Below are 17,165 nucleotides of genomic sequence, written 5' to 3' on the forward strand. Positions count from 1 at the left end.
GGAACAAAAACAGGCGGTGCATTTTGACGTTCTACCTTTGCGGGCGGAATACGCGTAAAACAATGGCATGCATTTCCCACAAATCCTCTGTCACACGCAGTGTTCATTTCCGGTAAAAATACAACGCCACCCTGTCCATCGCTGTCTGCTGCAAACGAGGTCGTTGTTATTATCATCGCTGTTGTCGTAGCGTGAAAAGAACTCATCGCTTGAGTTGTTAAAATCCACGATTAGTCACAATAACGCTTGACGATATAAATACAAATAAATGCAACATGGAGGTTATTGAGTCAGTTGTCACAGAAGCCGTTGAGGTGGAGGACTCGACAACTACGGTAATGACTTTGGAGAACGAAAAGTCAAAAGCAGGTGAGATGTGAGTAAGTCATTGCAGGAGTGTGTACACTGGGCATCGGCAGCGAGGAGGACGCGATGAGCCTGATGGAACTGATTGTGATTGGCCTTCACGCCAGTTTTAAGTTACTTAAGATAGTTTCAGACCTTCAAAACACTACATTTATTATGGTATAAAGTAAACTAACAAATAATTTTTCTAGAATTTTTAAATTTGGTTTAATGTTATATATACTTTTTTATTTCACAATAATTGTATATTATATACTTCATATTTAAAATTATTATGCAAGTGACATCAGTAGTAGGATTTTAGTACAACAAACATTCAGATTAAATTTTTTCCAAAGAAAGTGTTGGTTTGTTTTATTTCTCCATATCTTTTTAGATAACTGTATAAACCTCATAAACCCATAGTTAGGTTTACCTAAGTACATGGAAACCCTACTAAAAGAGGTTGTTCACATTAAGCAATATTTCTCTGCAAGCTTTGATTAGAGTTGAAATGCAACTTTGCGCACAACTGGCAGCCTTAATGGAGAAGTTCTTGAGACTCCAGCAGCTTTAAATACCAGTCTTAAAATAGCTGTTCTTTTATTTACTTTTTGACAGAAACTTTCCTTAATAAGCCTTTATCGGATTTCTCTTGTGGTGTAAATTACTCACAGATCTAATGATAGTTTGATAATCTCCAGTTTTGATACATTAGTTTTTTCATCCCTTTTGCAAAACATTGCACCATTTCATCTTCAGAAATGTCTTTCTTTCTCCCAATATTGCATGAGAATGGTGGCTTAGTGTGGAACAACCTCTTAATGTAGTGTTTCCATTTACCTAAGAACACCTGGCAAACTATTTAACAAACTGGTGCGAGATTGTCACTACTGATATGTCACTTGCATAATAATTTGAAACGCAGTGTGTAATGCATATAACAATGATTGTGATATGTCCTCGTTTTTAATGGCTCATTCTGTAATTATTACAATTCTTCCCAATCCTAAATATTTGGTTACATTCTTGTACTGAAATAACTGTAATCTTTTTTTATTCAGAGTTTGTGTGGACATTACAAGCTACATGGCATCTGGTCCACGTTCGTTTGGACATGGACCCAGAATTTGACCAGCCTGTGTGCAAAAAGAAGAAGCTGTGGGAGACCGTGGCCGAGAGGGTGACTGCAAAGCTACGAGCCGATGAAGGCTCAGATGTTTCAGTCAAAGCCTTCGAATGTGACCTGAAGTGGAGAAACATGCTTGCAACGTACCGCAAAAATGCAGAGCGAGCCAAAAGACTGGGAACCAATAGTGTTCACTGGGAGTTCTTCAAGGAGATGCATGAAGTACTGGGAAGGAGCTACGAGGAGGTTGAGGCGCAGCGCAAGGCAAAGCTTAATGGAACTAGGCTGGGTAAGGCCATAGCCAGTAAACGATTTACCCCAATTCTGCCCACACCCACAGTTACAGCTTCACAGTTACCCAACGCCAGGCCACCTCAGGATTTGCTGCAGTTGTACCTGGAGCTGCAGGAGAGGAAACTGAACATGTGGGCTCAGCAGAAAGCTCTGGAAGAGAGGAAGATCGAGGCCATCAATAATCTGGCACGTGCCATTACTTGTCTGTCCCAGAACAATGCCATGCAAACACCCAAAGAGTCTGTTGTGCCGGATAACCATTCTACCCAGCATTAGGAATTAGTGATGTTTTGCCATTGTCTTTTCAGATAAAATATTTTTTTATTTTTAGTGAAATACCTTAAATGTACTTTTTCAGAGAATGAATTGAATTGAACAGTAAAAAAGTGTGCTTGTATCATGTTAAAGTATGCTTGGTTTTCCTTTCCTCCATTATAAATTGTAAATATTACTTAGCAAATGGTCACATTCATGTAAATGAGTAAAGACAAGTTGTACATTGTATTTTCCTGTTTTAATAAAATTCATACAACATGAGTTTTTCAAAAATATTCCCCCCCCCCCCCCCCCCAAGACAATGGAAAAGAAATCCATATGAATTGAAAAATGTATTCCAACATAAACTTTCTTTTTTGAAGAACAGATTTAAGCTAGGCTTTTATTCATTTAAAATTAATTGTGTCTTAAAAAGTGATCTTGACTCTTCAGAAGACTTGAAACAAACTGCCAGATAGCTATATAGGTTATATCTTTGAACATGTGATGCTTGGGTACATGTACTTTCAATGGATAGACAAATGATTAAAGAATATGAAGAAAATATCATATGTGTTCTGAAGATGATTTAAAGTCACAGATTTGGAATTAAATAAAGAGTAAATGCTCAGAAAATACTATTTTTTTTTGGCAAACTATCCCTTTAAATATGTGAATCAGTGTCAAAATCTTACTTTGTTCCGGATTCCAATGCACTATAAAGAAGATTCATTACAGTCTCCCTCATTTTCACCCCAGAAGCATCTTTGTTTACTTCCTCCAGATCTTCCACTATGCTTCTCTCTACCAGTCCCTTTGTCACATCCCCCATGTCCAGAAAAACATTGTGTAATATACAAGCGGTCAGAACCACAGCTTTTGCCCTATCGTAGTTCCCCATATCCAAATATCTCAATTTCTGGAATCGCTCTTTTAGGTCAGCCACAACCTGGTTTAATCTGCCTAAATGGGTTCCCACTGATCTGTTATAGAGGTTTTCCTGTGGACTTCGACCTGTTGAAAATGGAGTCAGTATTTGTTCTGTGAGCGGGTATCCAACTCCAGCTATCAAGCAGGTCCCTGGAGGAACCATCTCAGGGTGTTGCTGAAGCCTTTTAGCTAATGCACTTCCTCTATCTTTTTCTGAACCTTTGCTGATGTGGCAGTAAATGAAGCGGCCCTTGTCATCGCAGACCAATTCCAAGTTCAGCCATGAATCTGGATGTGGTTCATTCTTAAGTTTCTTGGCTTCCGGAGCCTCACCCTCGCTGTCCGGTTTGCCAGCAGGAAGGCGGATGGGGATGCGCGTGTCACCCAACACCCCGAGAACTCGAGGAAGACCTCTCTCTTCCAGTCCCTCATTGCGACTCAGCCAGCTGGATAAAGGAAGTAGATGTTGTAGGGCTTCCTCTGCTACAGAGGGAAGGAGAAAACAGCTGTACAATGAGTAAACCTGCTGATCATCCACTATCCTGCAATTTTGATATTATTGCTTCTCTCACATAGCTGATGATAAAGTTTGCAAATGAAAGTTACACCGTTTACTCAACCTCAAGCCATCCTAGGCGTTTATGACATTCTTCTTTCTTATACGGAAGGATGTTTTCCGGAAGCTAGATATTTTATTTTATATTTTAATTTTTTCTTTTTTTCCTACAAAAATGCATTTCTTCACTTCAGAAGGTTTTTATTAACACCCCAGAGTTTTGTGGATTACTTTTATAATAGATGGAAACACTTTTTTGGGCTTCAAATTTTGGACTGCCATTAAGAGCCAGGACATTTTTAATATAACTCCGATTGCATTCATCCCAAAGAAGAATGTCATATACACCTAGGATGGCTTGAGGTAATTCATGGGTAATTTTCATTTTTTGGGCAAACTATCCCTTTAACTGGAAGGAGCTGGCTGGTAAAATGATTTTCCAGCCAGTATACTTCACTTCTACATCATCATCATCATCAATATTTATTTTTAGAATTTAGTAATACTACTTTGTCTGTCTATATTTGTACTTTTTAGTGTTCTACTGGCATGTGTTAATGAGTATGTATTTGAAAAAATTATAAATCATAAATAGAAATGTTTCTAGTTAAAATTTTAGTATGTCAGAAACTAAATGAAAATGATATGGCTGCCTTGACATGAAAGGGGGATTGGAGGGGGGACTGCCGCTTCAATATACCAATATATATATAATAGATTAAATTAAATTATTAATCAAAGCCTTAATCAATATTTATCTTCCTATATTATTATAATGATTCTTTCCAGTTATGATTTGCTTAAGAAAACCACTGATTGTTTCTTGTTTTCTGAAGTGTGTATTTGGTCTCTGAGGAGTGACTGAGGATCTGGCCTAGAGATATGTGATGTGTCACTAAACACTTGAAAGCAACAAGGTGTTGTGTTTGGATTTTGGAGGTATCACGCACCCCTAACATGCTAGGAGTGCAGAAACAAGTTGTGGTGGTGTACAATGGGCACCCTAAGAGATGGGAGGACTTGTTGTCCTGGGCAAGCTGGTGCCGGCTCCAGATCTGGAAGGTCACTTTGGGCCTAATTCTGGGGTGAAAGTGTCAACAAGGGACACGTCTATGGAGCCGTGCATCAGATTAACTGACATGAGTGGAAATTTACCATGACTGTGCATTTTCTCTGAGCCAATCAGAACCGTCCACATTGCAGTAATGATGTGGATAAGACCTTGAAAACGGTATAACTTTTGGGACAATTGTATGTACGATAGGGCGGGGCAACAAGAAGGTGAGAGAGGGAGCACGGCCTAGGTCTTGGTTTATAAACTGTTAACCCCTAACTGTTAAACTAACTGAAGTTAAGTTGTTTATATTTTATTCTATTTCAATAATTGTTATGGTTTTGGTTTTAGTTAACAATAACGCATACCCTTAAACATACCCAGGTATGTCACATAACCTGCTTTCTGGAATACCCCCTTGGTCTACAAAAACAAACAGCTTCAACTTTTATTTCTACTATGTGCATGATGTCTATGATGAATAAATGCATTGTATACATGTATTTCCATTGTACTTCTAAAAAAGCCACTATGTGAACCTAAAAAAAATCTAAATAAAATGTATCTTTCTGTATGCATTTTTTTTTTAAATAAATAATGTACTAGTTAACTGATCTATTTTTAAAAGATTGAACCCTGTTGTTTTCATGAAAACAGCTGTAGAGTTTAAATGAAATAACTGTTTGAAATAATCAACTCTTTTTAGATCATACCTGTAGGCCATTGAATGATCCGATCCTGTTGTGTGATCACTTGATCACAGAAAGAAAAGAAGATCCTGTGAATATTTCCCTTCTCCAGATGGAAACTAGAGGACACGCTGCGATAGCTGATGCGTTTGGACAGGAGAGTGAGGGACAGGAGGACAGTATGAGACAGGGACAGTCGAGCTCTTCCAGACAATCGGTTCTTGCTGTAGCACGTGGTGGAGCTTTGCAGAAAATGTGTCACATACTGCAATACATAAGACAACATAATGTGAAGCAGAAGTTCTAAACCTTTTTTAATTCCAATGCCCCAAGATTTTTTCAGTTGTTCGTCGTGATTAACAGTATAATGATATAAAATGTTTTTTTTTTTTGTTTTTTTTTAACTTACAATTCTACCCAATAAAATAGTTTTGAGCAAGGAATAACTTGACATATGTATTACTGTTACAAAAGAAGACAAAAAGAGAAGTTAAGACATTTCATTTGCATTAGTTTTCCAGGTCTTTAAAACTAGGCTAGCTCATATATTCAGGTTTAGGAAGCCACACGAATCCTGGTTCTTCAATGAAACAAAAAATAATATTAAAATAAGAAATATCTTGATTTTATCTGTATTTTATCCCTGATTTTATCTCATGTCATCTTGAGGCCCAATTGGAAGTGTCTGAGGCACCTGCTCTCCCTGCTTGGGAACCACTGATGGAAACAAAGCATCACAATTACTGCAATTTATACGAAATTGCACGACATCTGACCTACCTGTACGTTAGGATTTGCCTCCATGGCTTCAGTAATATGTGAACGCTGCAACGCGCTCTCGGGCACCCGAGGGGTCACCGTCACCGTTTGCGCCTGGTCTGGAGGCTCTGAATCCTCCTGTTGAGAGGCTTGCGTGGTCACAGAGGCTGACTGCTGCTGAACCAGGGCCACCAGGTCAGCCTCTATCATTTCTTCCACTGCACGGTCTAGTCGCTGATCAAGCTCCCAGTAAGACAGCGGTTCCCATTCAGCCTGGACGACGTCCATTATCACCCGTCCTGCGGCCGCGACCTTCTTTTTACGAACCTCCATCTAGATGCAATTTTAAATCGGATTAATGTAGGAGAAAACGGATGATTTCGGTCAAAGCTAGCCTGGCCAAATAAGTTTGTTTTCCCAAAACACGTTATACGTTGTTAAATGTGCTATTACAACAGAATAACCGGAGTACACGATATGCAAGTAACGTTATACTATAACTTCGAAGTGCAGAATTAATGAACGGATGTGCTGAATAGCTTAACTTGTGATTCAGTTAACAGACTAGGCATGCGATTCTGAAATGAAATAAAAGTCTTAAACTCTAAATTACTTACTGGCAAGAATGTGATGAAGTACAACTTAAAATCAAAACAGCCAAAACATATTTGAAGAGACAAAAGATCTTAAAAACAGACGATCCTCTCTATCCTTTAGCTTCTGTTGCTAGATAGATGGATATTACTGCGCATGCGCATGGTCAACTACGCTTTGGTCCTACTCTTTACTATCATCTTTTTCTCCTTTACCTTGTTCTTGACTCAAGTTCATTAAACAAAATCACGCAATTCTCCCATGACGTAAAGGCGTAACTGACAATAATATTTATAAGGATCATATTATAATTGCATTATGCATAATATTGCAAAAAGTAGGGATGCGCTATATGCGGCGCAGCACCTTGGGGGCGCCAAAGCGATATATATATCATCGCTTTATATATATATATATATATATATATATATATATATATATATATATATATATATATATATATATATATATATATCATTGCTTTATATATATATATATATATATATATATATATATATATATATATATATATATATATATATATATATATATCATCGCTTTATATATATATATATATATATATATATATATATATATATATTTTGTTTTGTTAATTTTCTATGTTGCTGCTGTTGTGCATTTATATATATATATAAAAAAATTCTGTATTTCCTCAATAGTATATAATATTTTAGAGGCCCATGCTAGAGTAGGCGCTTTGTGTGTTTAATATGTGTTTGTGTGTGCGCGCAGTATAGGCCAAATACATTTTGTGACTTTTTCCAAAACGTCGTTTCACAACATGAAACAAACACGTTAGCGTATAGTTCTGTCAAGTGAATTTGTGATGTAAAATTTGAGGGGAAGGGCAACATATTTCTAAAACGAATTTATTAGTTGAACGTTTAATAGGCTATGTAAACACCCACTGTTCCGTATGCTTTTCGATAAAAATGGCCATAATCAAGACAGTCAAGTTCTTAGTACATTCCGAATACTGTTTTATAATCAGACTATACGAAAACCACTCGAACCGGGCACTGAATCGCTCAGGTTTAGTGAACCGATTCATACATCTATTACACGCATCCGTGTTGTCTTTATTTTGAAATGTTGTTTGGTTTAATTTATACACATAAATTAACTGAAAACGAGTTTATTTGTATTACTTTTGGCTAAGTTCCAGATACATAAAGGCCAAATCTCCAAACAGAAACATAAAACACAATTGAAGAACTTTCAGTAGCCTACTTTAAAACGCATTGTATCTGAAAACACAAAGGCAAGGAAAACACTATTTTGCTTCCATTTTTAATGTAATTAACTTGTAATATTATTTCTTGTTCATTTTCTCCTCCTTGCCTTGTTTTATTATTATTGGTTAATCTGTTATATTGCACATTATATATTAAAAAAACCTAATACATCAGTAGCAATACTATTAATAAGCAGACATTGAACATTAAACAAGGAGTGGAAAAGGGCTGATTTTAATTCATTGAAATGCAGTTACAGATACTGCAGCATGATTTTCTTTTCAGTTTCTAAATTTTTTCCTCCTTTTTCTTTTTGCAAGAGCACTGTGAAGGGACACTGCCATCACCAAGAAGGATATGGGTGAGATCGCAAAAACAGGAGCGTCTGGTTTTTGGGATGAAAACACAATGTCAGCATTTGTGTTAAAGTTAAAACATTCACTTGTTCAAGAAACTGCGTTCAAAGGCTTCATTCTTATTGATCCTTAAATTGTTTACTTGATTCTTCCACTATTTTAAATTGCCACACACACACTCACGCACGCAAAGAAAAAACTGACTAGCATTTACACTCCCCTTTGATTTAAATACAAAATCTGGGAATTAAATGTGAATACTTAAGCTTCCAAACTAATTTTCAAAAAGAAACAAGCTATACTAACTCTAACACAAACTTGTAAAGAAATGCAAAACACTTCAAGAAGCAACGTTGCATGTGTAAAAATGTATTTACAATGAAACCACTGTATGTCAGAATTCACCGTAACCATGTGCTGGGAGTTAATCTGCAGGTATAACCTGATGGCATCCATGCCCATTCTGATAAGTAAGTTCCATGTGCATTTACACTAAGTTGGTAACATAAAACGGTTTAGCCTATGGCCTTTTGCGCCCCAATAAAATTATGAAGGATCTAAATAAGAATAATTATAATATCAAGTCATTAACACACAACAGTGTACTGTAAATGAGATCAGTAAAGTGGGCATTTGTAAAACCTCACAGCCACTTACACACAAACAAACCCACCCCGGCCCTAACAGATCATAACACACAAAAAGCACAAAACGTTTGAACTCTCCAAACATAACATTTGCGTGAATTAAATAAGGAGCACAGGTTTAAATACTCGGATATCTAACCACCTCTGATGGGTGACTAACAAATGAGCAATTCATTCAGAAATGAAGGGAAACATTACCAAATCAAAATGTGCCTGCGCCAAAAGGGGAATTGTGATTGGTGGGATAACCTGTAGATGAGCACTGAGCAGACACTGAATATTGGAAGGGTTTGCGACAATACAGTGAGAGCAAGCTGCTAGTGCTTGATGGGACGTGAGGCGTAACAGGGAGAGCGATTCAAAGTCTCAGCAAAGTTACAATATCACACAAGATCACTCTCACTCATGCTTCCCCCTTCTTTATATAACTCAATACACACCACCATCTTAAAACACACGTTTTGCTTGTCCGCTGTTTTGGACACTCTTTACCTCTGCCATATCCCCCCTCCCTCCCCCCTCCCAACCCTAAATATCTTCGGTTCCTCCTTCACTGCACAGCTTGTTCGTTGGCGGTGCTGCCCGAGTCTTGAGGCTTCATAACATCAGGAAGCTCGGGAGGGCTGGAGAAGGCCTCTATTCTTAGAGGCTCAAAAGCATCATCTGTGATTAAAAAAAAACAAACAGACATAGTAAACTAATTCAAATCACCAAAATACCAAATGCAAGTGTTGAAAATGGGAACTCACCACTGATGCGAAAAGCCAGTCCTACTGTGGCCGGAGCCTGAGGCCTGGCTGTCTGGTTTGTGAAGCCACAGTCTCCAAGAGTCTTACTATCTTCAAGCAGCATGTCCTCCTGTGGAAAAAATGGGCAGATTACAGTTTACTAAAGTGCATAATATACTTGAACCACTTCAACTAGTCCATGCCTGATTTGTAGCACACTTTCCCACCTTTAGGGTCTCATTATGGATTATATATATAAAGATTTTTAAAGATAGTATTTAGATGTTTGTTCCCAGATATATTTGTTCCCCCTTTCTATAATGTACAATACATTTAATACATCTTCTTGGAAATGCTGTTCAAATTAATTTAAAGGTAAACTATGTAACAAGTGCGAGTACACTACCAACCAAATATAAACATCTTTATTCACTTTTTTTTCTATGAGCAAATGATAACTGGGCTACTTGCGGTGCCACATACATATTTGCAACAAATGCCCCTTAAAGCACTTTACACACTCATTTACTTGATTAATTATACTGGGTGTTAGTTTTCAAGAGTAATGTCTTTTTCTCCAACCAAAGTTATTAGTACATCGCAAAGAGAGACATGGACTGCAAATACATTACCAACCAAACAATAACATTATTTTCATGTGTTGTCAACAAGTCGCTCTCTCATTGCTATACCTCATGATTTGAGTTAATTATGTAAAATACTAGTCATCAGTGCAAAAAAACAAAGCACAAGTGCCAGCTTTTGTGTCAGGTTATGTTGTAGTGCTAAATATAACAGTACAGTTGTGTGTCTAACACGATATGAGATCCAACAATTAGAGAGGTTCCCGAATCTGAATTGATTTTTTGATTGGATAAAATGAATGGAGAACCTCTCATTTTTCCATGGGTGCTAAATAATTTTCATGGGGATCATCCCCTATGTCTTGAAACAATACAGTACGCCTATAAGTGCTTATATTTCAGACTATTTTAGATTAGCTGGGACAACAACCGCTGTGGAGTAGGCCAGTACCTGTGTGACTCGTCGGGCCATCCTTAAAAATATTTTGGTTTGCAGTAACAGTAAAAATTTTTTAAAAAAGGGTCGGTAGGTAGGTCTATATTTTTTTTTTTTAAATTCCAAAAAAAAAAAGTAAATTTTTGGTGATGGTGATTACGTAGGTATGAATTCAAACAAATTGGCATATCGTGACATAACTGACTGGGTCTTCAAGCCGTGCCTTCGGGCGTGTAGGCTAATTGCAGGCTATATAGACCACAAACAAATTGAAATATTTGTCAAAAACATGTTTATTGCCTAAATTTCAGGTGCATTCTTTAAGAAAGGGGTCCAACCACCAGCTAGCTGTCATTGACTCAAAGCTGTCAACCCTCCCTTTTTTCGGGGTTTCTCACGTATTTTAGCTCTTTTCCCGCTGTCTTCCCGTTTTAGTATTTCCCCGTGATATGTTTCTTATTTTTACGGTCGATTGTGTTAACTCAGAACACGCAGCTATCTGTGTCTCTGAAGTGGCTTGCACTTCTTGCCAGACTAACGCATCTGGTGATATAGACTAGTGCATTTGAATATTAAAAAGCAAAAAGTTGTTTTTATGAATTCAATTAATTAAGTAGCTATAACCAGCTATTCAATCAAGAGCAGTGAGTAAATCCTTATCTTTTGTTTGACAGACAGCAGTAAAGGCTACTGCCCCTTTAAGACCTAATACAGAGATATGCATCGTCTTTCTCAACTGTATAAAGTTCTCTTAAGGCATATAACTTACAGACTGTCTGATGGATACTCATCAAGATCGACATGTTGACATACTTTTTGTGTGAGTTTATCCGTTCAAACGCAAGACTTGAAAGAACTCAATATTTGCGCGCTGTGAGACGTGCGCGCGCTGCGCACAGAGACAGATCTTCTCTCACTGCAGAGATCTCATTCGCGTCTTCTGGCGAATATACTGAGTCATGATGGCGAAAATGACTGGTCATACTCATACGGCAGCACTCGCAAGCATTGAACACAGTTTACAAAGATAGACCGTTTTGCCCACGTTTTCTTTTATTATCGCTGTTGTAGTGCACGTGTATCCATCGACAGAACCATACATAAAGCATTATTTTTCAAGTTACAACCAGTGCCGCCGCTCCCACCACGCGCTGGGGTCGAGCAGAACACACGCTACCCATAGCAACGCGTTATGACAACGACATTTCAGACTGACAGAGACAAGATGAACGGCTTTTCCGCCATTTGTTACTGTTTTGTACACGTTGTTATATTAATTATAATTCAAAATCTGTTTTATTCGCCACAATATAGTAATGATGAATGTTGAGAGGGGCACTTTTGATTCATTTTCAAAAAGGGCAGTGGCTCAAAGCCCTCCCCTCTGCAGTGCACTTGCCTGGTGTGTGTAACGTGTCCTGACTCCTGTCACACAATGCGGCGAAATCTCCGACAGGGCTTTAACAGTCTAACGTTACAGTGAATGAGAGTATGAGCCGAGCCGAAACGAACGCACGTGCAGGCCATAGTGTGACATCCGTTAACCATAGTGTAAACATAGATGACGTCACGGGTTTTTCTATAAACGAAAGAACGTAGCCTTCGTTTGTATGGCCCAGGCAATTTATACATTTATAATACTTACTAAAATATAATTCATATTATTTTATTACTGTTGTATTAGTTGTTTGAAAAGTAAAAAAGAAAAAAAAGAAATTGGTCGGTCTTAAAGCCAATTTACAACCGGCAAGTCGGTCGGACTAAAATGGGAAAAAAATAAAAAATTGAGTCGGCCCTAAATTGACATGGTCGGTCGGGTTACGGCAAACAAGAATATTTTTAAGGATGGCCTCATGTACATGAACAAAACTGCATGGCATGGTCTTGCAGAAGAAAATTGTAGCCGGTGCTACTTATCTCGGTTTATTAACTGTTTGAGCACCAAAAGTTACATAGTGTACCTTTAAGTTTTTCACTTTCCATTAAATAAATTCCAATAAAACCCTCAGCTTTAATTTGTAATGGTTTTTAAGCTTAAGGGGTTTTAGCTTAGCCTAGAAATCTAGACGCACCCTAGCGGTAGCAAATTTTATCTGCCCGCAAGTGTCGTCTAGGAACTCTCAATACCCTTCTGAGCTGTATTCCTCACAATCTGGACAGGCCAATCACATAATGATTGACGGCCATAATGACGACGGCCGAGTTGCGTTTGCGTGCTTCTAGTAAACACAGAACGGCGGCGGTCTTTCGAATCAGCTTTGACTGCGATTCTGGAAGACGTGGAGTTAAGCTTTTCTCTGAGAAAAGAACGGCACTGAAGTCATTCTTAAAAAGGGAAGATGTGTTCGCAGTTTAGCCGACCGGATACGGCGAATGGTTAATCTATCAACAAGCTCTGCGTCACCTTCGTTGCGCTGGTTGGTGTAGCGCTATCCTATCGCGTGCAGAGGGAGTTTGAAAGACAACCGTTTATCCCGCCCCTCGGATTGAGCTCTGTCTATGGTGAGTTTCCAGACCAAACATCTTGATGTAGGTCTGGCTTGTCAGGCTAGTATCAGCAAAGAATTTGATTTATTCTGTGATTGTTTATGGTATTAATTGGTTTGGGATCGGTAAGAGTTTAGTAATGTTTTTGAATATATATGTGAAATATTATAACAGTTTAAAAAACCTTTTGTATTTTGTTATACATGCATTTTAAAATGGATTCATTCCTGTGATGACAAAGCTGAATTTTCAGCATCATTACTCTTTATAATTACTCTTCAGTGTCACATGATCCTTCAGAAATCATTCTAATATGATGTTTTGCTGCGCAAGAAACATGCATTATTATTATCAATGCTGACAACGTTTGTGCTGCTTAATATTTTTGTGGAAACAGCAAACGATTTTTCAGGATTATTTGAGGAACAGAAAGTTCAAAAGAACAGCATTTATCTAAAATAGAAATCTTTCACTTTTGAACAATTTAACCTCTTAACCCTCGCCCTGTGCTGAGAAATAAATAAAAAAATGACATACCCCAAATAAAAATGTCTGCAGCTCTTAAACCCTATGGTCTATATCCATAAATGTGGTCTTATTTTAAACTAGACACTTTAAATTATGTTACCCAAAAGTCATAATAACTCAAATAGTATAGGGACAGATTAAAACAAGGGGAAATATGCATGTAAGTGACTCACGTTTTTATTTTTTTATTATTCCCTTATGGAAAAAAATATTAGATTTTAATTTTTATGCCCTGAAAATAACCTAAATATAAAACTGAATGTCTGATCATGCTTTGATTAAAATTTGAGGACGATTCTCTCAAAAATGTAGCTTCTGTAAGCTTTTATGTCAAAAAAGACTGGGCGTCCTTTCAATAAAGTCCAATTATATTAGAACATTTGTGTAATAGTAAAGAGTAGTTTTTATTCAAATAAATCTGCAATAAACTGCTAATTATAATGCATTTGCAGTCCCTGATAACTAAAACAACTATTTACAGAATTTACAAGTGTAAAAAAAACTCATTTAGTTGATAAAAACAGTCTCTTATTTAGTCTGCGCGTTGTGTGTAAGTATGTGTGCTTACACTGGCAGGCGCTGGATACGATGAATGAAAACTGTGGAGACGACGCTAAGTAACAGCTAAGTAAGCATGAGGTATTCACCAATGCTTCTTACGACATCTCTTACAGAAACTACGCAAAATATTGTCTTTTGATTCGTTACTACATCCATCAATCAAATCTATGCTGGCTATGCATTGGCTAGGCATTGACTGGCTTATCCAACAAAGGACCGGCGAGTTTGACTGACAGATGTATCACCCAGTGACGCGCTCCCTTTCTATTTATGTGTCCTAGTCAGCTTTTGATTGAAGGAGAGAGACCTGGGAGGGTTTAACATAACCGGAACAGTCCACAGTACAGGGGAGATTGTCAAAATAAGGCTTACAATCGCTATTTCATTGAAAATGGACATGATTGATTACTCTTAACACAAAACCATTATGCAAACAACGGAGGATTTTTAGTTTTTTCCCCTTATTTTTTCGTTGTTTTGGATTAAAAGTGGGATGCATTTTGAAGAGTGGACTCTTACACAGACATGTATGCTGTTGTTTCGTGGATTCGTCCGATCTGATCTGAACGTCAGGAGATGAAAGATGAGTACCGCGTTCATTATGCTAATGTTTAAATAGCCACTGCTTTAGCATTTAATTTAACCCTTTCCTCTCTGGTGTATTTATTGCAAAAACGAGTTCAGAACATGAATCTTGAGTGTTTTAGCTTTCAAATGATGCATAGTTTGTGATAGTTGATTGAACAGTTTGTATAAAACAAAAGTAATTATAAGTAGAGACACGCCCACTTGCGTCAGACGCCCCGCCCACGATCCGGTGCGGATTAAGAAGTTAATGCATCCCTGTTGAATAAAAGTACTAATTCCTTAAAACAAATCTTGCCAACCTTACTAAATCTAACATTTAAAAAAAAAAGTTATTTCATTACACAAAATCTGCCATGCTTTTATTTCTTAACAGGAACGAGGCAACTAAATACAACCGTCAGGCTGTACTAAGTGAGCTGTAACATTATTGACTTGTGCATCAATTCATAATATTAACAATAGTAATAAAAACTTTCTTTGTTGACCTTATAAAGCCTCTGATCCTCTGGTGCTCGCTTTAAGATGCCCTCCACAATCCGCTTCAGCTCGTAGACTGTGGTAGACTCCTTAGCATCTGTGAAGATGGTTGTCTTGTGACGTCTGATCATCAAAAAGACATCCTGTAAAGAAAACAAGGAGTCAGGCATTTAACTTTCAGTCCCATCTCATCTTTGAGATGTGATCTATGCTGAGTTATCACAGTATCAACTCATGCCTCAAACCTTACAGAGTACTTCTTACTCTTCACAAAAAGGGAAGGGAAAAAAGGGAAGCATCAGTTATATTGGGAAAATAATCCTGAACACCGAAACTGTTACATAATAACAAAAAACTAAAGTCAATATCTCTTACCCTAAAGCTGTTTGCAATTTACAAGTGAAACAACCAGTGGCTTTCAAACTAAATAATGAAAAGAAAAGCAGATGGTGAACAGCTGAAATGTGTCAACTACACAACTGCAAAGCTCTCTACATGTAAAACGCCGACAGCTGCAGCTGTCTTAAGTTGTTGTCTTAGTTACTGGCTACACCTAGGAAATGTAGCGCGTTTGTTGTTGTGCGATTTGTGCACTTCTAACATCTAACCTGCATTACGGAGAGCTGAATTCTCGGTGACACTAACGTAAGAGCGGCTAAACAAAAGTATATTCAGCCGACGCCAAGTTGGCGCAAGTTATCTTTTAAACATGGACGTACAAACTGGAGCTAACGACGGCAGGCTAGAAACCAATCTGTACTCGAAAGTCATTTGACCATTCATCTACTTTAGTATGGGTCTGGAATAAATCGCTAGATGACCATCTGAAAGGCACAGCCCAGAATGATCAATGACAGGCCCGTTCCTACATTACAGCTCCGAGCTGTCATGAAATCAACACCGCGATCAACAGCCCCGTCTCGGCTACAGGGACTGCGCAACGCTCATACAAACAAACAATACAAAACTGATTCTCCATCGAGTCTTCATATTGACTTACAATGTCCTTCGTCGAGCGCAATTTAGTGACAAACTAATACGGTTACATTAATAACTGGGCGGATTTAGCAGGGAACGTTAGCCGGGCTGCTAAAAATATTGCGAAACAAAGAGGTCTGCGAAAAGGCTACGTTTACACACGCTAGCCACTTCATCCGGCAGCTAGTTTGGTTGAAAACGTTCACAGTTACGTTTTCAAATTCCAAAACGATTAAATACATTTGGTCTAGGCTCCATTTGCTTGCTCACTCACCATTTCTCTACGACTGTTTCGCTGACTTCTTCCACTATCCCACGCTGCACTGCGGAAATCAAAGCGCTCGAGCCAGTCCTCCACAATCCCAGATGTCTTTGCGCGTGCAGCGTGAACTCTTTTCTGTGCCGGAGACGGGCCCTGTTCCAAATGGCACCCTAAACCCTCACGGTCTTCCCCTGAGTCCGCACTTTCAGAACGTAATGCCGCTTTGACTGCCGGGTAGAAGTCCTCTGCGTATCTCGCAAACTTGCGGCCTCAGCTAAAGCGTGCGTCGAGGGTGCATAGTAGCCGCAAAGGGGGCGCTTACGAACACACTTATCTAAGCTTAAATGACGAATGGGACACTCTCGGTCTTGTGGACTTGACGGACACGCGCACGCAATGGCCATTGTAAGTCCACAAGATCGAAAGTGCACATGAAGTGTGCCATTTGGGACAGGGCCACGGTCGCGCTCTAGTGGCTTCACATAATTCATTACAATTTGTCATAAATCATTTTAATTATATTTTCCAACTATATAAGTGTACAGTTTTAGCTATTTCAGTGAGAATGTATCTTAGTGCGTATAGCATTTGTACTTGAGAATGAAATGTATGAAGTAGAATTTCCATTTGAGGTTTAATTAGAATAGGATATCAAGACTTTTAGCTATTTAG

At 38.2% G+C, this 17,165-nt stretch overlaps 3 protein-coding genes across 4 annotated transcripts; 1 reads left to right on the forward strand and 2 right to left on the reverse strand.

Moving 5' to 3' along the window:
* Positions 1-123: 123 nt before the first annotated feature.
* On the forward strand, positions 124-2,305 carry si:dkey-66i24.7 (uncharacterized). The gene is made up of 2 exons (XM_067415687.1): positions 124-369; positions 1,410-2,305. The coding sequence occupies exons 1-2, from the start codon at positions 276-278 to the stop codon at positions 2,042-2,044; spliced, it is 729 nt and encodes a 242-aa protein (XP_067271788.1). The 5' UTR covers positions 124-275; the 3' UTR covers positions 2,045-2,305.
* A 36-nt stretch (positions 2,306-2,341) lies between these two features.
* LOC137040240 (uncharacterized) lies at positions 2,342-6,914 on the reverse strand. 2 transcript variants are annotated; one of them, XM_067415712.1, is made up of 4 exons: positions 6,629-6,912; positions 6,033-6,344; positions 5,277-5,517; positions 2,342-3,436 (listed from the first exon to the last, which is right to left on the reverse strand). In XM_067415712.1, exons 2-4 carry the CDS (start codon positions 6,342-6,344, stop codon positions 2,715-2,717), a joined length of 1,275 nt encoding a protein of 424 aa, XP_067271813.1. In that variant the 5' UTR covers positions 6,629-6,912; the 3' UTR covers positions 2,342-2,714. The 2 variants fall into 2 exon arrangements, with proteins under 2 accessions (XP_067271813.1, XP_067271822.1); XM_067415721.1 differs by having other exon boundaries at positions 6,033-6,914.
* A 1,158-nt stretch (positions 6,915-8,072) lies between these two features.
* elob (elongin B) lies at positions 8,073-16,714 on the reverse strand. Its single transcript, XM_067415757.1, has 4 exons — positions 16,506-16,714; positions 15,262-15,396; positions 9,614-9,722; positions 8,073-9,527 (listed from the first exon to the last, which is right to left on the reverse strand). Exons 1-4 carry the CDS (start codon positions 16,506-16,508, stop codon positions 9,415-9,417), a joined length of 360 nt encoding a protein of 119 aa, XP_067271858.1. The 5' UTR covers positions 16,509-16,714; the 3' UTR covers positions 8,073-9,414.
* Positions 16,715-17,165: the final 451 nt, after the last annotated feature.

This window comes from Pseudorasbora parva, chromosome 2, assembly GCF_024679245.1.
Source record: "Pseudorasbora parva isolate DD20220531a chromosome 2, ASM2467924v1, whole genome shotgun sequence".
Classification (NCBI taxonomy): domain Eukaryota; kingdom Metazoa; phylum Chordata; class Actinopteri; order Cypriniformes; family Gobionidae; genus Pseudorasbora; species Pseudorasbora parva.

Bases quoted from the DNA above. Each gene is read 5' to 3' on its own strand.
- LOC137040240 (XM_067415721.1), bottom strand. From the start codon at position 6,344: ATGGAGGTTCGTAAAAAGAAGGTCGCGGCCGCAGGACGGGTGATAATG. The intron at 5,518-6,032 runs GTAGGTCAGATG...TATGTATTGCAG, and splicing joins AGGCAAATCCTAACGTACAG to TATGTGACACATTTTCTGCA. The intron at 3,437-5,276 runs GTATGATCTAAA...TTCCCTCTGTAG, and splicing joins GATCATTCAATGGCCTACAG to CAGAGGAAGCCCTACAACAT.
- elob (XM_067415757.1), bottom strand. The intron at 9,723-15,261 runs GTCAACAAAGAA...TTTTTTCCACAG, and splicing joins AGGATCAGAGGCTTTATAAG to GAGGACATGCTGCTTGAAGA. The intron at 9,528-9,613 runs GTGAGTTCCCAT...TTTTAATCACAG, and splicing joins ACTGGCTTTTCGCATCAGTG to ATGATGCTTTTGAGCCTCTA.
- si:dkey-66i24.7 (XM_067415687.1), top strand. From the start codon at position 276: ATGGAGGTTATTGAGTCAGTTGTCACAGAAGCCGTTGAGGTGGAGGAC. The intron at 370-1,409 runs GTGAGATGTGAG...TTTTTTATTCAG, and splicing joins GAACGAAAAGTCAAAAGCAG to AGTTTGTGTGGACATTACAA.